Genomic DNA, 23,062 nt, shown 5'->3' on the forward strand with positions numbered 1-23,062 from the left:
TTATGCACACTCATTGTAATAATGTATGTTGTAATATTGGAGTACTGCGCAGGTGTTTAGTTAGCACATTTATTTAAAGTATAGTCCGGCAAAATTCCGTAATAGTCTAGGCTGTCTAGGCACATCTGTGGAAAGTGTTTGGTAGCCAGAAATATGCTGAGTATAAGAAATATATTTAAATTGGTATGTGACTTCACTCAGGGAAAGTATATGTGTACTGATAACTGTTTAATTTAACTGCAGTTTTGTAAGAAAGACGTTACGCTGAATCGTGTTTGTTGCTAGGTGCTTGGGAAGGTATGAGATCTAAATCGTAAGTTGTATTTTGTTTTGACTTCTTAAGTTAGTCGTAATTGCCAGTCAAATACCGATCGGAATAACATAATAGGACTTTTCAATTGTATTTATGCAGTCTTATGACATGGACCAGACCGCAAATGCTTTTATGGAAAATTTGATATCGAGTGGCGTACTGTTGACCGCCTCCGTGGTCTAGTGGTCAGGGTTCCTGGCTACAGACCAAGAGGTCCGGTTTCAATTCCCGACTCTACCCAATTTTCTGAGTAGTAGTGGGTGTTGAACGGGGTCCGCTCATCCTCGTGATGATAATTGAAGAGCAATTTTAAGGAAATAGCGACCCCGGTCTAGAAAACTGAAATTAACGGCCGTGGGATTCTTCGGGCTGACCACACGACACCCTCTATCCGCTGAAGTTGGCACTAACTTCGCCGACAAGCGGTGGTCGCTCGGTCGGTATAGTTCGCTTGTGAACTAACACCACGGAGTTTTTTTGTTTATGGCGTAGTGTTGCAGATGCGGGAACTTTCCGTAAATGAGAATATTGCCGGTCTCGCACATCATCATATCCATCATGGGAGAAAACAGAGATTAGGATGATGTACTCACTGCTCTAGGGTACTAGGCGATCCAGATATTGGCAAGCTAACTTTTATAACGAAGATTGTAGGTTAGGTTGTGATTTTCTTGCTTTACTTATATTTTGTCAGTGTTTAGACCTGTGGAGCCTGTGCCAAGTTTCAGTAGTGTTGGTCTAGCAGAGATGGTATATTTCCATCTATATTAAAAAAATCGGTCGTTTCCCCTATTTATAAAGGGGGGACTAAGGAAGATGCAAGTAATTATCGACCTATCACACTTGTTCCTACTTTCTCTAAGGTCTTAGAAAAAGTAATAGTTAATCAACTAATAGCCTTCTTAGATAAACATAATATTTTAAATAAATTTCAGTTTGGTTTTAGAAAGAAACATTCTACTAATGATGCTATTGCCACAGTTATTGAAAATATAATAGATAACTTGAATGATAAAATAAATTGTAATTGTGTCTCTTTAGATCTATCAAAAGCATTTGATTGTATTCAGCACAACATTCTTATGGATAAATTATATAAATATGGTGTCCGCGGTATTCCACATATGTTAATTAAATCTTATCTTACAAATAGAACACAACAGGTGAAAGTTTTACATAGGGAAACCAATGAAATAAAGGAATATCTATCGAGTAGCCTGCCAGTTAAATTTGGAGTCCCTCAGGGATCAGTTCTTGGTCCTTTGCTTTTTATTTTATATATAAATGACTTTCCTCACCTAACACAAGGTAGATCTATAATGTATGCTGATGATACTTCAATCTTGAATATGGGACAGAATATAAATGAACTCCAATATATAACTTCAACTAATATTGGAGTTGTGGAAAAATACTTTGAGATGAATGATTTATTCATAAATCCAACTAAAACGCACTGCATTTTTTTTCAAACAAAGCAATGTAGGCAGGACTATAAATATAAAATTTTAGTTAAGAATATGGAAATAGAAAATGTGAATAGTATAAACTTTTTGGGTGTGGAAATAGACAGCACCTTGAGTTGGGATGTTTATATTGATAGAACCTGCAGTCGAATTAGTCGTAACTTGTTTTTATTAAATAGACTTGCTAAATTATTAGACCTAAAGGGCAGAAGAATGTTGTATTATGGCTTGATCTTCCCCTTTTTATCATATGGAATTGTAGTATGGGGAAACAGTGCTAAGGCACTTACTAAAAGAATTTTTATTCTTCAAAAAAGAGCCGTACGGTACACTGCTGGGCTAAAACCCTTAGAATCTTGCAGAGACAGTTTTATACAACTAAAGATTTTAACATTATATTCAATGTACATATTTCAAACCATTTTATATGCAACTAATAAGTGTAACTGTACGGTAAATAAACAAGTACACACTCACAATACTAGAAACAAAAATGACTACCATAAATGGGTGCATAACTTGGAACTTTATAACAGCAAACCTTCCGTTGCTGGCTGTATCTTTTATAATAAATTACCCAATAGTATTAAACAGCTTGACAATAAAAACCAGTTTATAAGGGAACTTAAGAATTTGCTCATAAATAGATGCTACTACTCAATTGATGACTATATGAATGATAAATTCTGTAATGCTGGATAGTTATATATGCTGCATGTGATATTGCATTACATATTTTGTGAATTTGTTGGTTTATAATTTGTTGTAATTTTGTTGGTTTTATAACTCGTTTCATGAGATATGGCCTACTTTAATGTAGTCTGATCTGTGGTATGGGTAAATATGAATTAATTAATGTATAGATAATTCTGAATTATTGGAATTGTTACATGTTTGATGTAAATACTCATTGCATATTTGTGCGTTTATTGGTTTTGATCTTATTGCATCTTGCTAATTTTATAATTTATTTGAGTGAATGAATGTTTGGATAAATTCTGTTATGCTGCATATTGATATATGCTAGATATGACAGTCATTATATATTTTGTGATTTTATTTGTTATGAATTCTCGCACCTTGCTAATTTTATAATTTATTACTTGTGGCATGTTCTACACCTGTGTGATCCGATCTATGGATAGTAAATACTGAATATATGACTGTATGGATAAACTATGATATATTAGATTATGATACATGCTAGATGTAAATAATCATTACATATCTTGTGTGTTTACTGGTTTAGAATCTACTGTATTTTGTTAATTTTATATTTTATATTATGTGACATGTCCTATATCAATGTAATCTGATCTACAGGATGAATAAACATGAATGAATGAATGAATGAATGAGCATACTGTTTTTTTCACAAGAAGGACTCTACTTCAACTGACCATAAATATAGCCAGCATCCTTGTGCTGTGAGGAATAAGGGCTGAGGGTGTAGTAATGTCCATGTGGCTGTCCTCACCCAATAATGTTTGAACAAAATGATGGCTTTTCCACTCCCATTAGAGAACTACTTGAACAACTTGATTTTGGATAAACTGTAACAATGTGTAATATCAACCTGACAGTTATTCAAACATGGTGGGAGCAACACTAATACCACTATTGGAATATTCTGTTTTATGTGATAACATTAAAATAACAATATGACAAATGCACACCTTATTTGATGGTGGCTGCTGTTGGAGCATTTGAACTAAGCATGTGAAGTTTCATAAAGGAATAGCTTGTAAACATTCCTACAAATTTTGTATGAAATATATTTTTATGTAAAAACGAGCGTGACGATAGTATGAAACTCTGAGATTGTATTGCATTAGTCGAATTTACACACAGATGTGTATCAGAATTGTATGAATTTAATTTACAGTCATTTGAAGGAAAGAAGGTAAACATTTGCAGTGCATTTTAGTTGATTTTTCATTTTGGATGTTGGGTTTCTTTCCTTTATTTACAGTCAGTTGTAATTTATGTTCTTTACCAACAGTAAAAGTTTATGTTTCATGACTACGATGCAGCTAGTAATGCCATTTATCTCTGGTTATCTTCAGTATTTTGGAAGGAAGACATTTTAACTTTTTGACTTTAGCTTCAGAACACTGCTTTAAGTGAAGTTCAGTTTATAACTATGTGGAATAACATTTATAATGGTCTGAAATAAATTTTTCAGGTTCAGAAGGGGATTGGGCATGTTAAAGGAAACAATTTGCATCTTAGTAACACATTATTATGTCAGCAGCGCACCTTGTCACATGCTGCTCCAGGAAGTCCAGCTTCATTGTATTTCTTCACAGAGGAAGAAAAGATGATGAAGGAAACTGGTATAAGTTAAAAATTAAGACCTTGCATGTTAACAGTACCTTAGGATAACTGAAGTACAGCTATTATATGTGTAACTCCCAAACCGTGTATATCAGTAAATTGAAACCACTTTTAATTAGTCCTGGAGTAGATGTTATGTTTTTGTATTCTGGTCCATAATGAGTCATTGTCTTTAGTTTGATATTTGTTAAGCTTTGATGAGATATAGTTGAAAATGGTTTATCATATAAGAAAACATAAAACATAACTACTTTAATTTGACCAGCAGAGTGCTGGGTCAGGGAGATGAAGCACCCAGCTTGAAAATTGAGGATGTGATGATGTGTATCCTGTGCAGGTCTGTTGCATATCCCAGGGGTGCTGATGGACAAGTATAGAAGGAGGGTGGAATAATGATTAGCAAAGGAAAACTGAAAAAATTCAGAGGCACCTGCTTCATTGCCACTTTGTCCATTGTGAATCTCACATGAACTTGGCTGGGATTAAATACTGGGCTTTACAGTGAGAAGCCAACATCTAACTGCCTGAGCCATGGCACTGCCATAAAAAATGATACTGAAATAACTTTCTGAGTCCTTTAGATTTTCATTGAAATGTTTTTAGTTTTGTGTATGATAATGGGCAAAATAATTTCACCAAACATGTTTTGAGGTTCAAAGATTTTATTACTCACATGAAATGTTTCTAGGTGATGATGGTCCAGGTTGTCTGTCATTTGCAGTTGATTGCAAGGTTGGCTATAATTTGTATCAAGAAATAGTGCTTGCACCATAGCTAGTGTCAGTACCATGAAGGAAGTTACGCTTTTTGTCTCATGGCTCTTTTATATTAGTTTTGTGTTTACTGCAAGATTCATAATCTTTCAAATACATCTGTACCATTACATGTTGATATGCATGCTATCTTGCAGTTGAGTGAAATTGTAGGCTTCTTAATAATGTTATTAGCTAACACAAGTTCTTCAGAATACTGTTAACAGGGATACCTTTTTACTTTACTATATGATTCTAATTGGTAGTCCCGTGTATGCTTGATAAATATTTTAGTAAGACCACTCTGCTTACCTGATATTGCAAAAAATGGTGGGTTCCCTTATCCAAGTGCATTTCACACTGACATAAGAAATTCTATGACACATCTGTCACCTGTTCTGAATTTTAGAATAACATTCTGGAATTTGATCTGTAAAGTGTGGTTTATTTCTGTAGACATTCTGTTTCAAATGGATAATCACACACATTCATATCTGGGGAATGTGATGGCCATAGCCCTCTACTGATTATTTGTTCATTTAAAATAGCATGTAGGGTCAGCATTGAGTTTCCTTTGGGATGTTTGCTGGTGTATTGTCCTGCTCAAAATACTCGTAACTAATTTTCAATAGCTGTTCAGTATTCTAACTTGTTATAAGTGACCACATATGTGACGAATACTCATGGCTGTCTGGTCACAAGACTAAGCATGAAGGTCTTTGTTCATTGAAAACAGCATGTAGAGTCACCATTGCATATTTTGTGATGTTTGCTGGTGTATTGTCCTGCTCAAAATACTTATAACTAATTCTCAGTAACTATTCAGTATTGTAACTCATTATAATTGATCACATATGTGAGGAATGCTCATGGCTGACTGGTCACAAGAACACACATGTAACAATTGAAGGAAATGGTGTATGCACTTCTTAGCTTGCAGGAATGAATTTATGTCATGCCATAACTTGGCCATTAAGTTCCCCAGATCTGAATTTGTGATTTTTGTGGTATCAACCGTGTGTTATCTTGATTCTGACAGTGTTGGTCTATTATCAGCTTAAAGTGACCTGTGGGGGTGTAATTGGATGTTGTGTGACTCAGATTTCAGTATATATTGTAATGTAAAGTAAGTGAAGTGGCTTTACTGAAGACATTCATGGAGTATGGACAAGACTATCAGATCCCTGGGTTAGGGTGTTACCATCATATCAGTAAGAAGCTGTCCACTAGCTAGCATTTCATTCTTCACACCGACAACAAATGAAGGAATGAACATACCCACACATTCCTCTACAGCATGTTGTACAGGACTATATTAGTTGCAGTCTTTTTTTAAAATATAAACTGAAACAAGTTCAGTGATGATTAATTTAGATTTTATTTATGTTCATAAGACAAAATGTGCTTGACCTTCACAGATTTCTGAATAATGAATGTGTGTGATGAAAGTGAATATGAATGTAGTAATCTTCCTGTAGGAGTATGGTGTGTCATAAGTAATTTGTTAGTTAGTTGGTGTTTAGATATAGATTTTTGTGAAAAGTAAGAATTATGCAAGTACTAATAAATATGTGATGATTGCTGTTCTTTGTTGTAGTTACCAGTCAACATTATTACTGCTAGAAAGTTAATAGAATTTTCCGTCCAGTGCGGCAATAGAGGTCACATCACTTTTATTATTCTTGCCTTACATGTTTTGGTTTAATTAAAACCATCATCAGAGGCACTTTTCATATGACAGGAGACACTGTTAATTAAGCTGGTTTGATGTTCACTTTCAGTTGTGTTATTCACAAATGTATGTTTCATATTATTGTCGTAGGTTTTAGTTACGACGGCACTCGTCGTATAAAAACATAAACATATAAAATAATTGAGTATGCCAATAGGCTATACGCAGCACAGGAATTATCACTTTTCCCACAGTAGATTCCTTATGTTTGGATTAAATCACTATTAAACTATTTAAAATTTAATTCAAATTGTCGTAAGTCGTTGTTGGTTGTCAATTCTTCCTGTGGATGGGAGTCGTCGTTCTTGGTGGTGTGTGGGCTTGTATGCATTATGATGTTACATGTGTGCTGTGTCCTTTGTACAGCAACATACTTACTGTGAATGATATAATTATGCATAACACTGGAATTTTTTTCAGTTTCAAGATTAGCAGAAGAGAAAATTTCACCACTTGTGAAAAAAATGGAACAGGACTCAAAGTTTGATTCTAGCGTAGTAGATGCACTTTTTAAAAATGGGGTTAGTACTGACTCTGCGAGTATTCTTTATTTCTTTTCATTCATTCTTGTGAAGTGCGTTTTCTTGCCATTATTCAACAGCACTGGTGTCAAATGTGACAAATAAATTGTTGGTCCACATCATTATCTTCAAACTCTCCTAGAACTGTTATTTCTCATGGGTTATTTAATGATACTTTTAATTACTTATGCTATCTAATATGAAATTAAGACAATAATTTTTAAAGGAGGTGGCTGTGGTCTATTTAAAATGCTGTTAGATTGTGGTCTTCCAGGTTATGACATTGTGCACTCTGGCAGGTAACCATCTATTGAACTATATGGTATTGTGACCCAGAAGACAGCCTTTTGAATTTTCAGCACTATGAAAACCTGACATCTTATATGCTTGAAGAAATTAGTCTCAGAAGTTGATAAAGGAGAATGAAGAAAAGAAAATCTCAAAGACAACAATCTTCTAAGATGTGACACCTTATAGTCTGTAGAAATTTATCAGTATTTCAGAGGAATATGTTGCTTCCAATTCAGAATTGAAGAGTAAGTCAAGGAAACAAACAAGCAGCAGAGTAACTCTGCTTGCTTCTTACTTGTTTGCTTCCTGGACTTCCTCTTTGACCCTAAATGTGGAAGCAGAATGTTACTCTGAAGTGTCAGTAAACTTCTACGCAGGCTGTGTGGCATAACATCCAGAAGATCGTATTCTTCATAGTTACTGTCATGAAAACCTCAAATCTCACACAATTGAACCTCATTCAACATAGTCAGCCCCCCTCCCCCCAGTTAAAATTTGAGCCAGACAGTACCCTGCAAATGGGGTTTCTGAAAAATTTTGCATTTAGATCTTTATTTACTCTAAGTGAAGTTCAAGTCAGATATATTCAAATTTTCAGAAATGGTTTGTCAAGCAACAGATTTGTATGTCACAGAATTTAGGCATCTTTGAGGTCTGTTTTTTTTTAATAGTATATATTTAATGATATTAAAGCAATTTCTTTTTGTGAACAGTTGCAATTTTTGTGCTGGACTGGGGATTAGCTGTAATGATTTCTGTCTGCAGTAAATGAAGATAAAAATCAGTGAGATATGCAGAATTGCAAAAAACATATTTAGAAAATTTGTGTGTTGTAGATTTGAATACATCTTTCCACTCTTCTGTTATTTTAGTGATAGATGTGTGCATAGACCTGGAAGGTACTGTGAAGGTGAGAATTAGGTATAAATTTCAAGGTCATTGGGATGCACATGTGGAAAGATTTGGTCGGACATGTTGGAAGTATCGAATGGATTGGTTACTGCATGATGTTAGCTACAATAATATACTTGAGTATATATCCTCTAATATTTTCATGCTTTCTTTCTTGTTCTAGTTAATGGGCATTGATGTTGAAACAGAGTATGGAGGTTCAGGGCTGTCTTTCTTTGCATCAGTATTAGCAGTGGAAGAGGTAGCCAAAGTGGATCCATCTCTCAGTATCTTTGTGCATATTCAAAACACTTTGGTGAATGCCCTGATAAGTAAAATTGGCACTCTGGAACAAAAAAAGAAGTATCTACCCTTATTAACTCAGAGTGTGGTAAGCTTTGAAAAGAGTTGTAAACAGATCATGTACATGTTACTGTTTTTTCAGTTTACATACTTCATCATTCCTAATTACAGGCTGGAAGTTTCTGCTTGTCTGAATCTTACTCTGGAACAGATGCCTTTTCTCTGAAGACAGTTGCAAAGAAGGAAGGAAATGAATATATTATAAATGGTTCAAAAATGTGGATATCAAATTCAGACATTGCCGAAGTGTTTATTGTCATGGCTAATGCAAATCCATCTGCTGTAAGTATACATACAATTTGAATTTTTCTAAAAGCAGATTCTATATATGATAAAATATAAAATTAATGTGACAGGTTCTGTACAAACAGCCAATATATGCTGTAGTGTGAGCAGTTGATATCGCCCCTGCACCCTCTTTTTGGCCAAATGATACGTAACAGTACTTGATGAATTACTAGGTTTTTGGACTTTTTCCAGCTTTCGCGTATTCTAGGGACTAAAAAATGTGACATTTCGAAACTGGATATGTTTATGTCCTCAGGTGAGGGGAGAGGGAAGACACCTACTCAGTTGGGTCCCTTAGAGAGAGCTAACCCCAGTCACTGGATAACTCCTCTTAGATTCACACACCTATTTAGTTACCTGAGCCCAGGCTAATTTGACAGGATATAAGAAGAAAATATGCAATAAAAATTATGCACGCACATGCATTGGATCTAGGATAGAAAAGGACGTAGAATTTTGTGTTACAAACCTGGCCAACAAAACAAAGTGCTTGAGCACCAATGCAAAGAAATGGAAAAAAAAAATTGTGAAGACATATAGTATTTACCGCTAGCACCATCTGCGGAGCAAAACCTGAACACTCAAGACTGAAACCTCATGGAAAACCATGAAGAATCTGTCACATCATAGAGATCTTCTCTGTGAGATAGAAACATTGCTGATGAGGGGGATCCATATAGGAGCAATGTCCAAACTGGGTTGGCTGATTAGATTGGTTAAGCATGCAATATGGGCCAATCCCTTGTATTTTCTATACCTGCTGTTACTTTCAATTTCCCAAATCCAACCATCATCCCAGCCTATTCATAGGCCCTCTTCATAGGCATGTTGGGCTAATTTTGATTTTTCTAGAAGACCCTGTTGGAAATCATGCCTGTGTTCATGGAGCCGCACAGCTAGAGGTCTGCCTGTTTTACCAATGTGGCTTCTGCTGCACACATGCTGGTCTCTTGCTTGACTTTTCAGTTCTGAAGTGGATGCAGTATGTTTCTCCAAAATGTTGGTTGACTTTACTGAATTACTTGGTGTTATATCCCAGAAGCCATAACTCTGAATTCTACAGCTGTTTGGCATGTGTGTGTGTTTTGTGATCTTTTGAATATCACTCTCTTTCTGTGTTATGTTCTTTCTGTTATGAAATATTGATAGGAGACATGGTGTAACTCAGTGCAGCCCTGAGAATTCATTAGGCTGACATAATTATTAAGTTTGCATATTTTATATTAAGTTTCCCAAATAAAATCTGTGGATGAAAGATTAATATGATGAAATGGAGGCTGGAAGAAGAAAGAATATTTCAAGAGGAAGGCAAATGAGAAGTATTTTTTGGTAAGTATGAAGTGATACTTCTGTAAGCTGTGTACAACTTGATTTCATTTGATTTTTGTCACTTTCCAAACTTCCAGACATTTTGTGAATACTTTGTTTCTGGGTTGCTGAACTTTAGATGTGAAATTCAGCATCCTTTCAGAATGCTATATTCATTACTGCTGCTTGCTTATTTTTGTAATCTAAGGCATACATTGTGTCTCTTAAAGCCTGTCTTTAATTTTAATGTAACCTCACCTTCACAAAAGAATCTCTGGCAACCAAGTCATGGTACTGTGGCTATTACTTCTGTGTGGAGAAAATTCCACTAATACCTTGAGACAGAATGTAACCATTACATTTGTAGAGAGGCAGATGTCACTACCATAGTTAGGTTTAGTTTAGTTTGTAGTTCTTTAAATTTGTAGTTATGAATAGGTAGTATGAATTGACTCTAATTTTTTTAGCTGGTTTTTAATCTCTATATTAACTTACCTGTGTTGTCTTTGTCTTGTGTCGATAATGAATTCAGACATTAATTTCTCATTCTTAACTTTTTCAAGGGTTACAAAGGAATTACCTGTTTCATCGTTGAAAGAAATAGTCCTGGATTAAATATAGGCAAGAAAGAAGATAAACTTGGGTTGAGAGCTTCTGGGACTTGCATGATTCAGTTTGATAATGTGAGGGTAGGTTTCTGTACATTTCATTACAGAGTGCTGTCACATCTTCTGTCAGTTTTCATTATATTAGCTCAGATATCATCATTTGGACCTCTGATAAATATAGTTTTGAAATATACCTGCTTTGAAGATGAAAATTTTATTAAACAGTTGTAAATTATTGCTAAAACTGGGCTTCATGGGGACTCAAGTTTTATTGAAATGCTGTGCTAAATGATATAAAATGAAAGAATGTAAAGTAAAACGTCTACTCAACAAATTGTAACTGTAAAATCACAAAATTTTCAGTTGTACAACATATTTTTATATCACATCCAGCTCTGGATGTAAGGGTATCATAACTGATTCTGTTATTGTAAAGTCAGGTTCTATGAAAGATTCTAAATATGTTACTGAAACAAATGAAGTGCCCTGTATTAAAATTGTTCTGTTGAAGGTACCAGAAAATAACATTCTTGGAGAACTTGGCAAAGGCTACAAATATGCAGCAGGATTTTTGAATGGTAGCCGCATTGGTATAGGAGCACAGATGGTTGGCATAGCTCAGGGTTGCTTTGATGCCACCATTCCATACACATTAGAAAGAAAACAGTTTGGAAAGAAAATATTTTCGTTCCAGGTATGCATTTGTTGTACTATGAAATTGATTTTGAAATGACTTTATATATTGAAACATTTCCACTTCATATTCAAGAGGCACATAGTTAAAGTAATGGTTAGAGCATCAGCTATACTTGATATTTTGATAGGTTTCTTGTGAGAAAAATTATAGAATTCTAACTTGAAATAGGTCTTCACACCCTTTTCAGTTTATTGTATCATCCTCTCATTTCAGTCAGTGCTACTTAATAAGTGATTACAGCAGTTCATAGGATAAAAGTAACCTACCCATTAACCAAGATTTGAAATATATTCTAAGACATTCTGAAGAGGGAACTTAAAAGCATGGAATGACTGACAGGTACAGAGGCACTTCTTGAATTGGTATTATAATTTTTCAACCCATCAAGTAGTCAACGCTCAGCATGCTGTAAAGTTTCTTAACACTATCCATGTGATGGGGATGGACTGGCAGGCTGTATAGTGGGGCTTTGTTGCTGTATTATCTCGTGATTATCAGACACTTCTAGAAGTTATTTTTCAACTTGTGACTTGTCAGAAAAAACTGTGATGTTCATAGTTTCTGTTATTCTTACCTCGTATAATACACACTCGTCTTCCAATACAACAAAATATGTTAGTCATAAATAATCTCTGCTGCTGAATTAACTTTGAACAAGTTGACCTACTGACAAGCTGTGTGATAAAAGCTTTTGATACTTTTTTTATGTAATCTAGATTTAACAACATACTAGAGAAAAAATATTATGTTGCAGTACAGTGTTACATGAGTGTGGGTTATTAGCTTTGCAGTTGTAAATTGTTTAAAAAATGTCACACATAAGGTCACTGAGGTATGCAAAATTTCAAACTTTATTTAAAAAAAAGAGTTTTAACACTTCTGTCTTTTATTGAACCTTCCTTCATTTCTCTTGCAACCCCCCCCCCCCCTACATATACTGTATAATTCTCGAGGGTTTTAATTTCAGGCAATGCAACACCAAATTGCCCGTGTGGCTACAGAAATTGAATGTGCTCGTCTCTTGGTGTATAATGCAGCTCGTCTGCTTGAAGCAGGGCAGCCATTCATCAAACAGGCTTCAATGGCAAAGTATTATGCATCTGGTAGGTATAAACCAGTGTTGGAGACCCATATATATGCATGCCATATAAGTGATGAGCAACATTTCTGCCTGGGCACTTGACACGCTAAAGAACAAGTGAGGATCTTAAAATGTAAAATTATTCCTATATCTGCACACCAGGGAGTGTAGGTAAAATATTGTACATTATTAATGTTGGCACTAGATTTAAGTGAATATCCTGCTTCATATTCTGAATCAAAGGTTGTACTCGCATTATTTAATGATCTGACAGTCACAGTTTTTAATGCTGGGGATTACATACATTTTTTTATGCTGAAATTACTTGGCATTCAAAATCGTTATTTTTCTTTTTAATTGTGAATTTTAAATGATTGAAACTTCTCAAATGATCAGTTTCATCAGTCTCTGTAGCAGGCAATGGAAACAGAGATGGTTTCCAAAATGTTGGACATTTCTTCCAGATTGACATACATGATAGCCTAAGAACATTTTTTCACTTTCAGTTGCTATGAAACCTTCAAACTTTACATCAAGTAGAAGAAATGGGTGCACCCTTGATATAAATTGTATAGCTGTAAAGGAATAAGGTTGCAGATCTTTGTGTTTTGAATATGTTTTAAACTAGATGGATGAGGCAAACAACAATCATCTTTTACTGTGTGTATGTTAGCTGTGAGCTTTTTTCAAACTTCTTGATTCTCTTTAATATTACATTCTTATAAAGTTCACTTTCATCTTGTGTCCATGAACTACTCATTCAGGACTGCTTCATCGTCATTGGCAAAAACAGCCCCTTTTGAACCATAGCCTTCCTTAGAAGATTCTGCCAGACTTGTCTGTTCCTGGGAATTAAACCATGTGGTTTTCACTTCTTTTGATTTTGCAGCAACAGTTTTTTTTACTATGCAGTGTCGTCAGTCTTGTGTCGAACCCCCAGCGTGGAGGATTTCTTCTCTGTATTTATGCCCCCCAGTGACAGGGTGGCCCAGTTACACCCCCAGGTATCAGGGTCACCTCCTACAAATCACAGGGTTATGCTGGAGGTATTCTAACTTACCTCCACACAAGATTCAGGAATGCTTGAAACATCTAAAAAATAAGACTACAGAATTGTTGTCCTACATACCTATAATATGAAGCCCAGTGTAAATAAAGTGAATAGAGTTAAATGCCGTATTTAGTGAATATTTGTTCTGGTCCCTGCCATAGTCCAGTATAAATTCAGTATTATCATTGTTCATTTAGTAAATAATATGCATTTAGTGTAAGAAATTTTTAACTTTCCAGAACTTTACCATGATTGTTGTCAAAATAACAATGCTTGTTCACATTTCTACTCTGCCATAAATTGTTTCTGCATAGACACTGTGTTTATTACATTTCATTATTTTAAAATATAACTATGAGTAGATATTTTTTATGTAATTGCATTTGTGTAGAAATGATTTGACTTATGCAAACAAAGTATTTTATCATAAATGTATACTGTAAGAATGGAGGGAAGATGTGAATATATTGAACAAGAGTCACGGACAGCCAACAAGGGGTGGTCCTCCAGCTGGGGGGTTGGGCATGGGGCTAACAACTCCTCACTGTAAAAAATAAGCTTGTTATGAAAATTTGCAAGAAGCTTCAGACCTGGACGGATTCCTTGGATAAATGACCCAAGCAAAAGAAAATGGATACAAGATTTGGTACTTGGAATGTTAGAAGTATGTATAGGGCAGGTTCGCTCAGGGCAGTGGTGGACGAAATATCAAAATATAAGTTAAATTTCGTGGGAGTACAAGAGGTCAAATGGGATGGAGGTGGCACTGAACCAGTAGGCAAATATACATTTTTCTATGGAAAGGGGAATGAAAATCATGAATTAGGTACAGGTTTTTCCATACATAGGAGAATTATATCAGCAGGTAAGAGGGTAGGGTTCATTAGTGATAGGAAGTCATACTATTAAGAGGTTGCCGGTGTGATATCATTGTTCAGAATGTCCACATCCCAACAGGAGATAAAATTGATGATATAAAGGCCATATTTTACGAAGAACTAGAACATGTATTTGATAAGAAGTACCATATGAAAATTTCATTAGGAGATTTCAGTACCAAAGTAGGAAGGGAAGACATTTTCAAACCAATGATTGGGAATGAGTTTGCACAAAATTGGTAATGATAATGGAGTTATGAGTAGTAAAATTTGCCACATCAAAAAATTTTTCTGTCAAAAGTACAATGTTCACATGTTGTAACATCCATAAATTTACATGGACATCACCTGATGGGAAGACACACAGTCAAATAGACCATATTTTGATAGATGGGAGATGGCATTCAAGTATACATGATGTCCCATCATTCAGGGCAGCAGATTGTGATACTGACCACTACCTGATGGTGGCAAAGGTTAGGGAAAGACTGGCAGTGAGCAAACGAACAATGCACAGAGTTCATATGGGGAGAGGTTCAAACTCAAGAAATTAAACAAGGTAGATGGTAAAGAGCAGTATCATGCTGACATCTCAAATATGTTTGCGGCTTTGGAAATGTTAGACACTGAGATGGATGTTAATAAAGCTAGGAAAACTATTAGAGAAAATATCAAAATTTATGCCAAGGAAAGTCTAGGTTATTATGAACCAAAGAAGCATAAGCCATGGTTCGATGAAGGATGCTCAAAATTATTAGATCAAAGAAAGCAGGCCAAATTGCAGTGGTTACAGGATCCAAGTGGGTTAAATGGGGATAATTTAAACAATATAAGACGTGAAACCAGTAGGCATTTCAGGAATAAAAAGAGGGAATATCTGAAAGACAAAATTGATGAGCTTGCAATGAACAGTAAGAACAAGAACATTAGACACCTGTATAGAGGAATAAATGACTTTGAGAGGGGTTACCAACCTAGAAGTAACTTAGTGAAGGATGAGAATGGTGATCTGCTTGCAGATTCCTACAACATTTTGAATAGGTAGAACTATTTCTCTCGGTTATTGAATATACATAAGAGTCAATGATGTTAGGCAGATAGAAATACATACACTTATAGTCTGTCGAATGTTCCATCATGAAATACATACAGCTGAGCCATTAGTACCTGATCCTCGCCCTTTTGAGGTTGAAAGTGCTATTGAAAAAGTGAAAAGATATAAATCGCCAGGTAGTGATCAAATTCCAGCAGAACTTGTTCAAGCAGGAGGTGAAATATTACATTCTAAAATCGATAAGCTAATTACTTCTATTTGGCATAAGGAAAAATTGCCTGGTCAGTGGAAGGAGTCTACTATTGTACCAGTTCACGAGAATGTTGATAAAACCGAATGTAGTAATTATCGGGGGATATCAGTGCTATCAACATAATACAACATTTTATCCAATATTCTTCTCTCAGGGTTAAGTCTATACATAGATTAAATTATTGGGGATCATTCATAGACTTCAAGAAAGTCTGTGATTCAGTTAGGAGGGAAGTATTGTACAGTATTCTGATAGAGTTTGGGATACCCATGAAACTAGTTAGGCTGATTAAAATGTATTTAAACGAAATGTATGGTAAAGTCCGTATAAGTAAACATTTGTCTGATAATTTCCATATCCAGAATCATCTAAAACAAGGAGATGCTTTATTGCCACTCCTTTTCAACTTTGCTTTAGAATATACCATTATGAAGGTCCAGGGAAACCAGTTGGGACTGAAATTAAATGGGGCACATCAGCTGCTGGTATATGCTGATGATGTGAATCTACTGGGTGATAATATAGATACCATAAAGAGAAACACACAGACTTTAATTGTTGCTAGTAAGGAGCTTGGTCTCAACATCAACACAGACTGAGGATGTTTGAGAACAGGGTGTTGAGGAGAATATTTGGACCGAAGAGAGTTGAAGTGACAGGATGTTAGAGGAAGCTACGTAATGAGGAGTTTCATAACTTGTACTCTTCTCCCGGTATAATTAGCATGATCAAGTCAAGGAGGAGGAGGTGGGCAAGGCATGTAGCACAAATGGGGGAGAAGAGGAATGCATATCATGATTAGATTCAACTAGTCTTTGCTATAATGGCACCTCCAAGAGGGAGAATGGTAGCTGGAAAATTACTGCATGGCAAGTGGACGTCTGTGCATCACAGATTTGTTTTTGAACAACCATACAAAAATGGCAGATTTTCTTTTAAATTCTTGCTGGTTGGACAAGAATTCCAGATGCTTGGATACTGGATAACTAGGAGTAGACTACAGTTTGGTTTTAATACTCTATACAGAGGAAAAATAGGAGCCGGGACAGTGTAGTCAGCATAGTGACTAGCTATGGGCTGGATGATTGACAGGTTGGAGTTTGAGTCCTGGTAGGGTCAAGAATCTTCTCTTCTCCATGTTGTCCAGACCGGCTCTGGGGTCCACATAACCTCCTATCCAATGGGTATGGAGGCTCTTTCCCCTGAGATAAAGCGGCTGGGGCGTGAAACTGACCGCTCACCTCCAGCTAGTGCCAAGGTCAAGAAAATGTGAATCTATACATCCACTCCTGCATATGCCTTCGTGGCATAGTGCTTAATTATTTAAGCACAGTGACAACTTTACCTTACACAGGGAAACTAAGTAATTTGGTCTTTGTCGTCAGCAAGATAAAGCAATAGTAATTTGCAGTAATCCCCTTATAGACAAAGTTACACTTCGTCATGTATGAAAGTGGAGCATGGTGTGCCACGAGGATTAGTGTTGGGGCTGTTTTTATTTTTGTTATATATAAATGATCTCACTGAAGATGTTCAAGGGGCAAAGTTGGCCTTATTTGCAGATGATACTACTTTGTTAATTGCCAGACCAAAGGAAGTTGACCTCCAACATAAAATAAAAACATGATGAGAGAGCTAGAAATATGGTTTGAAAAAAATAATCTTGTAATAAATTTTGAAAAAAAAAATTGCTGTCATTTCATCCAAAACAAATGAGAATTCTGTTAAGACCACAAATAAATTTTAAAACTGTAGAAATCACCTATCAGAGCTGCAATTTTTAGGTATTTACATCACAGAAAACCTAAAATGGGGCGCCCATGCTCGATTTCTAAGAGCTAAGCTATGCAAAGTAGTTTATATGATAAAAACATTAAAAGAAACTATGAGCCCATATATGATAAGAAATATCTACTTTTCAATTTTTGAGTTGTCTGCAGTATGGTATTATATTATGGGGATGGAATAATGGAAGTGACAATTAATTAATTAATTCACTTAGTGGGGGAGTGGAGTCCAACTGGGTCCACTCGGCAAGGCGGCCACTGATTGGCCTATTGTAGCCTGCCCTGGGTGACTATGATGATGGAGAATTTGGTGGAATGAAGATTGGGGAAACTGAAGTACTCGGAGAACACCCATCCCGGCGCCACTTTGTCCACCACAAATCCCACTTGACCAAACCCGGGATTGAACCCGGGCCGCCGTGGTGGGAAGCCAGTGACTAACTGCTTGAGCTGTGGCATGGCCCACGGAAATGACAAACTCTTTAAACTGCCAAAAAAGGTCCTTCAAATTATCAGTGGGGTTAATAATCGAATGTCATGCAGACGAATTTTTAAAAACTATAATATTTTAATGTTGTCTGTGCTATACATACTTGGAAGTGATATGTTTTATTAAAAAATATAAAGACTATGGGAAAAAATGTTGATATCCATAATTACAGTATGCGAAGAAAACTAAATTTACATGTAAATCATTGCAATACAATTATTTTTAAAAAGTGTGTTAAATATGGGAATCTCCTTGTATAATAAGGTCCCTGAGCAGATAAAATTAAAGAAAAATTTTAACTCTTTTAAGAGGGACTTAAAATCCTTTCTGTTGAAACATTCCATATATTCCATTGATGAATTTGTGTCCCTTTCATTCTTAAGTGAGTGTGTTATGGTTTCATGTTATGACAAATATGTTGTCCTCACTTATTCTATAAAAAAAATTTTGGATGCAGAGTTTCTTTTGCTTATTGAACTGTTGCAAGTGGGATGATGTACTGTTATGAGTGATGTGTATGAAACCTGTACGTAGTTAAGACTCGTGTATGATATCTATTGTCACGTGTTAGGTGTATAACGTGACAAATAACTTCACGCCATATTGAATATAGCGAATTTATTCCACTCGCTCTTACAATCACACAGTTTACAACTTGCCAACTACTGCTATCAGCAGTATCACAAATACTTCTCCTGTAGTCATTGCCATGCACTTGATCCAACCCGACTTGGCAACCACTACAATTCAACTGACTGCTTAATCGTTACTCACTAGTAACTGGCTCAATCCCCACGCACTACTGAATCGTGTTCGCTGCTCCTTATTTAGCCTCAGCACAGACAACACAGAAAACAGTTATGTGATAGGTACCGCTGTTGCCTGACGCCTTGTTTACCAGTGTTGCTAGCAATGCTGCCGAGAGTTGTCTCCTGCTGTATAGCAACCGCTGTATCCCTTGGTAACAACACAGCTGCTCCTCTGCCACATCACCGCGGGGGAGGGGGGGGCGCCCACCAAGCGTTGCGTACTGGTGGAAGGGGTGGGGGTATGTGACGTCACTCGTGAGACTACGGAGTTCACGCAACCCCTACTTCCCGTTGCGCCATCCACATCACAATATGTTATATTAATATGTAGTTACTGACTTGTTCTATATCTGGAGGTTGTATCACCATATATGGATTCTTGGAACAGATAAATTGATTTCTATAAATTCTTTGATATAACTGGCAGATTCATGTGACCATCAAATCTCATTAACCATACATGCCAGATAATGAGTTTACTGTAATAAAAATGTTAGCATATATTTAGATGAATTATATTTGAAGTGATTTGATTGGAATTTTTTTTGTTCATTTTGTTGTAGAAGTGGCAGCTACTACAACAGCTAAATGTATTGACTGGATGGGTGGTGTTGGATTCACAAAAGACTTCCCTCAGGAAAAGTTCTATAGGGACTGCAAGGTAGGCACTATTTATGAAGGAACGAGTAACATACAGCTCAATACAATTGCAAAATACATTGAACAAGACTACACTGTATGATGATAAAGTATTCTCACACACTCCCCCAAGTCTATAACAAAAGGCATGCATGATATTATTTTAGGACAAAATCAGGATCAGTGGTATATGCAAATTGGAGAATTATGTGCAATAATTTACAGAGAACTGAAGTGTCAATATTTGTTATATTCTTTTAATGTAAAGTAATAAGAAAATTATATTTTATATGCATTTACAAAGAGAAGTTGTTTCATATTCCCATTACAAGTCATTATCCATTTCCTCAATGACTTTTAAGTATTCCTTCACAAGTTGATGTGCTGTAGGGCGCCTTTCAGGGTTTGGATTTTTGCAGCTTTTATGCAGAGAAAACAAATGATAGCGTGCCATATCACTATTTGGAACATCCTCCAGCAAATGTTCACAAACAGATGCAGCTTTCCATATATCTGTCTTCTCATTATATCCGGGCATTTTACTATCATCAAATGGGGTTGAGAAAGGCCACAACTGTTCGGGTGCAACAAAGGCACCAGTGAGTTGTTGATGACCACATTTAATAGTAAGATTCAATTCCTGGTTAACCTCTGGTAAAGCATCAAGGTCATTTAATATCAGTGCCAAATTGTCTGTTACCAAAAGTTGACTCAGCAGTTTTTGTAGGTCATTAGAATCGCACATAACTCGAGTGCCAGATGGACTGTTATGCAAATATTCTAGTAAAGATGCATAATTCAAACAGAGGTTTAACCTGGATTTCAAATTGTGAGAAGACAGATTTGTAATATTTACAGCATTTCCATTCTTATGGTATTCAGTTAAAATAACATTCTCCATTTCACAAAATCCTACTAGCTGAACCACAAATGGACTAGGCTGAAATAATTTTAGCATATTTAAACCATACTTAAAATCGCTTAAATAGTATGGATTGTTAAGTCTGGAATATGCTAGAGAGAACTCTTTCCATGTTGCTCTATATACAGCTTTAACTGCACCCAATCCTATTGGTTCTTTCACAGCAATGAATTCCGATTCTGAACAGGTCAACCAGGAATGACAGGAAGTCATACCTGGCAAATGAAAATGCCCAGAATGACACTTTAAATTACTAATTAATGTATGTTGCCAAAAAATCAGAGATATGCCTGATAATGGCACTAAAATAAAGCAGACTAGTGTCAATTTTCTCATTGTGGAACATCACATCATTTAGGATCTTTCGGTAACTTGAAGCCCACCATATCAGCAGTTTCCTTGACAGAACGTTCACCTTTTGCATGGTACTGATTATGAATTTCCTCGAACCGCCTTTGACTTTGAAGGTAGCAAAGGTATGATAGGGCCAAAAATTTCATTTCCTCTTGTGCCTTGCAAAGCTGTTGGTCAGTTTCTTTGTACTTGTGAAACTGCATCATTATGTATTTAACAAGTAGTGAGTCGTGGAGCTTCTTCTCTGAGCTAATGTAACGTATTTCAGATATCAGCCGACGAAGAGTACTTACGATTTCTCTATGTGACATGCTGAAGAGTTATAATTAACCACAGATAGTTAGTTTTCCACTTTCAATGATGAAATCAATTTCTTTGTAATAAATTCAGTTTCATCCGCAGTGTATTTTGGTTCTTCATGCACATTCCAAAAAACCTGTGAAACAGAGCTGAGTTTCTCTTGTGGGAAAATATGAAGAGCAATATCATTAAATATATCTCTGTACCTGAAGGAATTATTGATGCTAAGTTCCTTTGTATGTGGAATAATATTGAGGATGTATCCTGCACTAGTATTCAAAATACGTTTAGGCTGAGATTCAAAAATTTTGGAAAAGCTGTTGCTGAATATGATACAGTTTTTCAGTTCAGGACCCCAGTTAGTCCATAAGAAGTTGTTAGTCAATTGTTTGGGGCAGTGTGGCAGATACACCAGTGTGACTATCTCAGGAGAGAGTTTGTGTTTCCCTTCTTCATTTACTGTGATAACTTCACACCCTAGTTCTCTAAGTATTTCAATCTCTGTACTGTAAAATACAGGATCAAAGACAGAGACACTGGCAGAAAAATGATCTTTCAAACACAAGAGAAGTCCAAACTGGTAGCGAGCTCCCACACACTCCACAAAGTGGCCAAGTCCATAACAGACGACTTTCTTCACTCCTAAGAAGTCAAGTTGGTTCAGTCCTTGGTTTAATTTTATTAATACAGTTGAATAGAATTCGGATGTTGCAACTTCTTCTTTGGCCAATAATATCCTCCTGAAAAGACACGCACAAGATATTTTTCCTTCACTTATAACTTTATCAAATTTAAATATTTATATATAGAAAATCACATCACCTTATACCAATTTCTTTATTAATGCTGCATTCATGACCCTCAGAAGATGCAGTTACCAATACTTTAGGACTGGTATCTGTGTTTCTCTTGCCCCTTTTCTTTGTTTTCACAAATCTGAAGTCATCAACTGGCATTCCTATAAATAAATTTTGCAAGATTAGAACACCTACTGACAACCGATAATTTTACCAAGACTGGTCACCAAAATGTCCGAACGCCTGCGATTCTGTATCTGGTGACTACTACCAGTGTCTATATAAAAAATGTGTACACTATACCGTTCAACTATCAACCCAAATAAATAGTTTGATTGGGAAACAATGGATGGGATAACGTGCAATGTAACCCTGTAAATTAGGTTCCAAAATGAAAAGGACTTAACATGCTTTGCCTCAGAATAAAATTGTGCAGTGTGATGTTCTACAGACAGATTGTTTCATACATGGGGAAACAGCACCTGGTAGAAGGTTAAATGATGCCTAACATGACTCTGGCGAAGTTCCAGTAATTATCTCCTACTGCCGTCATATTTTACTTCCATAAACACAATGAGGTACAAAAATAACCCACTGCATTCTACTTACCTAATTTCTACTGTAGCCAATTTTGAAGAATATGGTTTCTACTGGAGCGATGTGTTCAATCTTCATTGTTCGTGTTAGAATGAGAGTCGGCGAAGTAGTGAAACCTTTAGTTTCTTTTCTTTCTTGTGAAGAGGAAATTAAGTTTGTAAGAAATGATTAAAACCAATTCCTCTAATACTTACATTCCTCTGTTTACTATATCAGAACGTATCAGCTGAGCGATAATTAATATGTGTTACGCGGCATTGCAGGCGATCGATTTTATATTCTAGCAGGCTGTGGAATTTAAGTACAAGTAAATTCAAGGACTGTTACATAATCTGCAACTGATTGTTCTTATGGCGAGGGTATATCAAGGAAACTTGCAACCGCAACGCAACCGTAATTTCCGAGAACTGTAATCAGCCTGAGTTGAACACAAGTTACTGATTGGAGGAGCGCCAATTGACGAAACGGCAACGCAGTTGCGGT

The 23,062-nt window shown here is 36.0% G+C and overlaps 3 protein-coding genes across 5 annotated transcripts; 1 reads left to right on the plus strand and 2 right to left on the minus strand.

Moving 5' to 3' along the window:
* The first annotated feature begins 51 nt into the window (after window positions 1–51).
* LOC111874809 (short/branched chain specific acyl-CoA dehydrogenase, mitochondrial) lies at window positions 52–19,914 on the plus strand. Of its 2 annotated transcripts, none has more exons than XM_023870609.2 (9): window positions 52–183; window positions 3,965–4,115; window positions 7,021–7,121; window positions 8,488–8,694; window positions 8,778–8,948; window positions 10,826–10,951; window positions 11,382–11,564; window positions 12,535–12,670; window positions 19,534–19,914. In XM_023870609.2, exons 1-9 carry the CDS (start codon window positions 154–156, stop codon window positions 19,710–19,712), a joined length of 1,284 nt encoding a protein of 427 aa, XP_023726377.1. In that variant the 5' UTR covers window positions 52–153; the 3' UTR covers window positions 19,713–19,914. The 2 variants fall into 2 exon arrangements, with proteins under 2 accessions (XP_023726377.1, XP_023726378.1); XM_023870610.2 differs by lacking the exon at window positions 52–183 and adding an exon at window positions 212–313.
* A 20-nt stretch (window positions 19,915–19,934) lies between these two features.
* On the minus strand, window positions 19,935–20,354 carry LOC111874815 (protein O-mannose kinase). The gene has a single exon (XM_023870625.2). It carries the CDS (start codon window positions 20,352–20,354, stop codon window positions 19,935–19,937), a length of 420 nt encoding a protein of 139 aa, XP_023726393.2.
* A 784-nt stretch (window positions 20,355–21,138) lies between these two features.
* Window positions 21,139–22,859, minus strand: LOC111874811 (SRR1-like protein). Of its 2 annotated transcripts, none has more exons than XM_023870614.2 (3): window positions 22,774–22,859; window positions 22,008–22,143; window positions 21,139–21,925 (listed from the first exon to the last, which is right to left on the minus strand). In XM_023870614.2, exons 2-3 carry the CDS (start codon window positions 22,139–22,141, stop codon window positions 21,226–21,228), a joined length of 834 nt encoding a protein of 277 aa, XP_023726382.1. In that variant the 5' UTR covers window positions 22,142–22,143; window positions 22,774–22,859; the 3' UTR covers window positions 21,139–21,225. The 2 variants fall into 2 exon arrangements, with proteins under 2 accessions (XP_023726382.1, XP_023726381.1); XM_023870613.2 differs by having other exon boundaries at window positions 22,592–22,847.
* Window positions 22,860–23,062: the final 203 nt, after the last annotated feature.

The sequence above is a fragment of the Cryptotermes secundus genome, unplaced genomic scaffold (genome assembly GCF_002891405.2).
Source record: "Cryptotermes secundus unplaced genomic scaffold, Csec_1.0 scaffold27, whole genome shotgun sequence".
NCBI lineage: Eukaryota > Metazoa > Arthropoda > Insecta > Blattodea > Kalotermitidae > Cryptotermes > Cryptotermes secundus.

Bases quoted from the DNA above. Each gene is read 5' to 3' on its own strand.
- LOC111874809 (XM_023870609.2), top strand. From the start codon at position 154: ATGCTGAGTATAAGAAATATATTTAAATTG. The intron at 8,695-8,777 runs GTAAGCTTTGAA...TCCTAATTACAG, and splicing joins CCTTATTAACTCAGAGTGTG to GCTGGAAGTTTCTGCTTGTC. The intron at 8,949-10,825 runs GTAAGTATACAT...AACTTTTTCAAG, and splicing joins CTAATGCAAATCCATCTGCT to GGTTACAAAGGAATTACCTG.
- LOC111874815 (XM_023870625.2), bottom strand. From the start codon at position 20,354: ATGTGCGATTCTAATGACCTACAAAAACTGCTGAGTCAACTTTTGGTA.
- LOC111874811 (XM_023870614.2), bottom strand. From the start codon at position 22,141: ATGCCAGTTGATGACTTCAGATTTGTGAAAACAAAGAAAAGGGGCAAG. The intron at 21,926-22,007 runs GTGATGTGATTT...GTGTCTTTTCAG, and splicing joins AATAAAGAAATTGGTATAAG to GAGGATATTATTGGCCAAAG.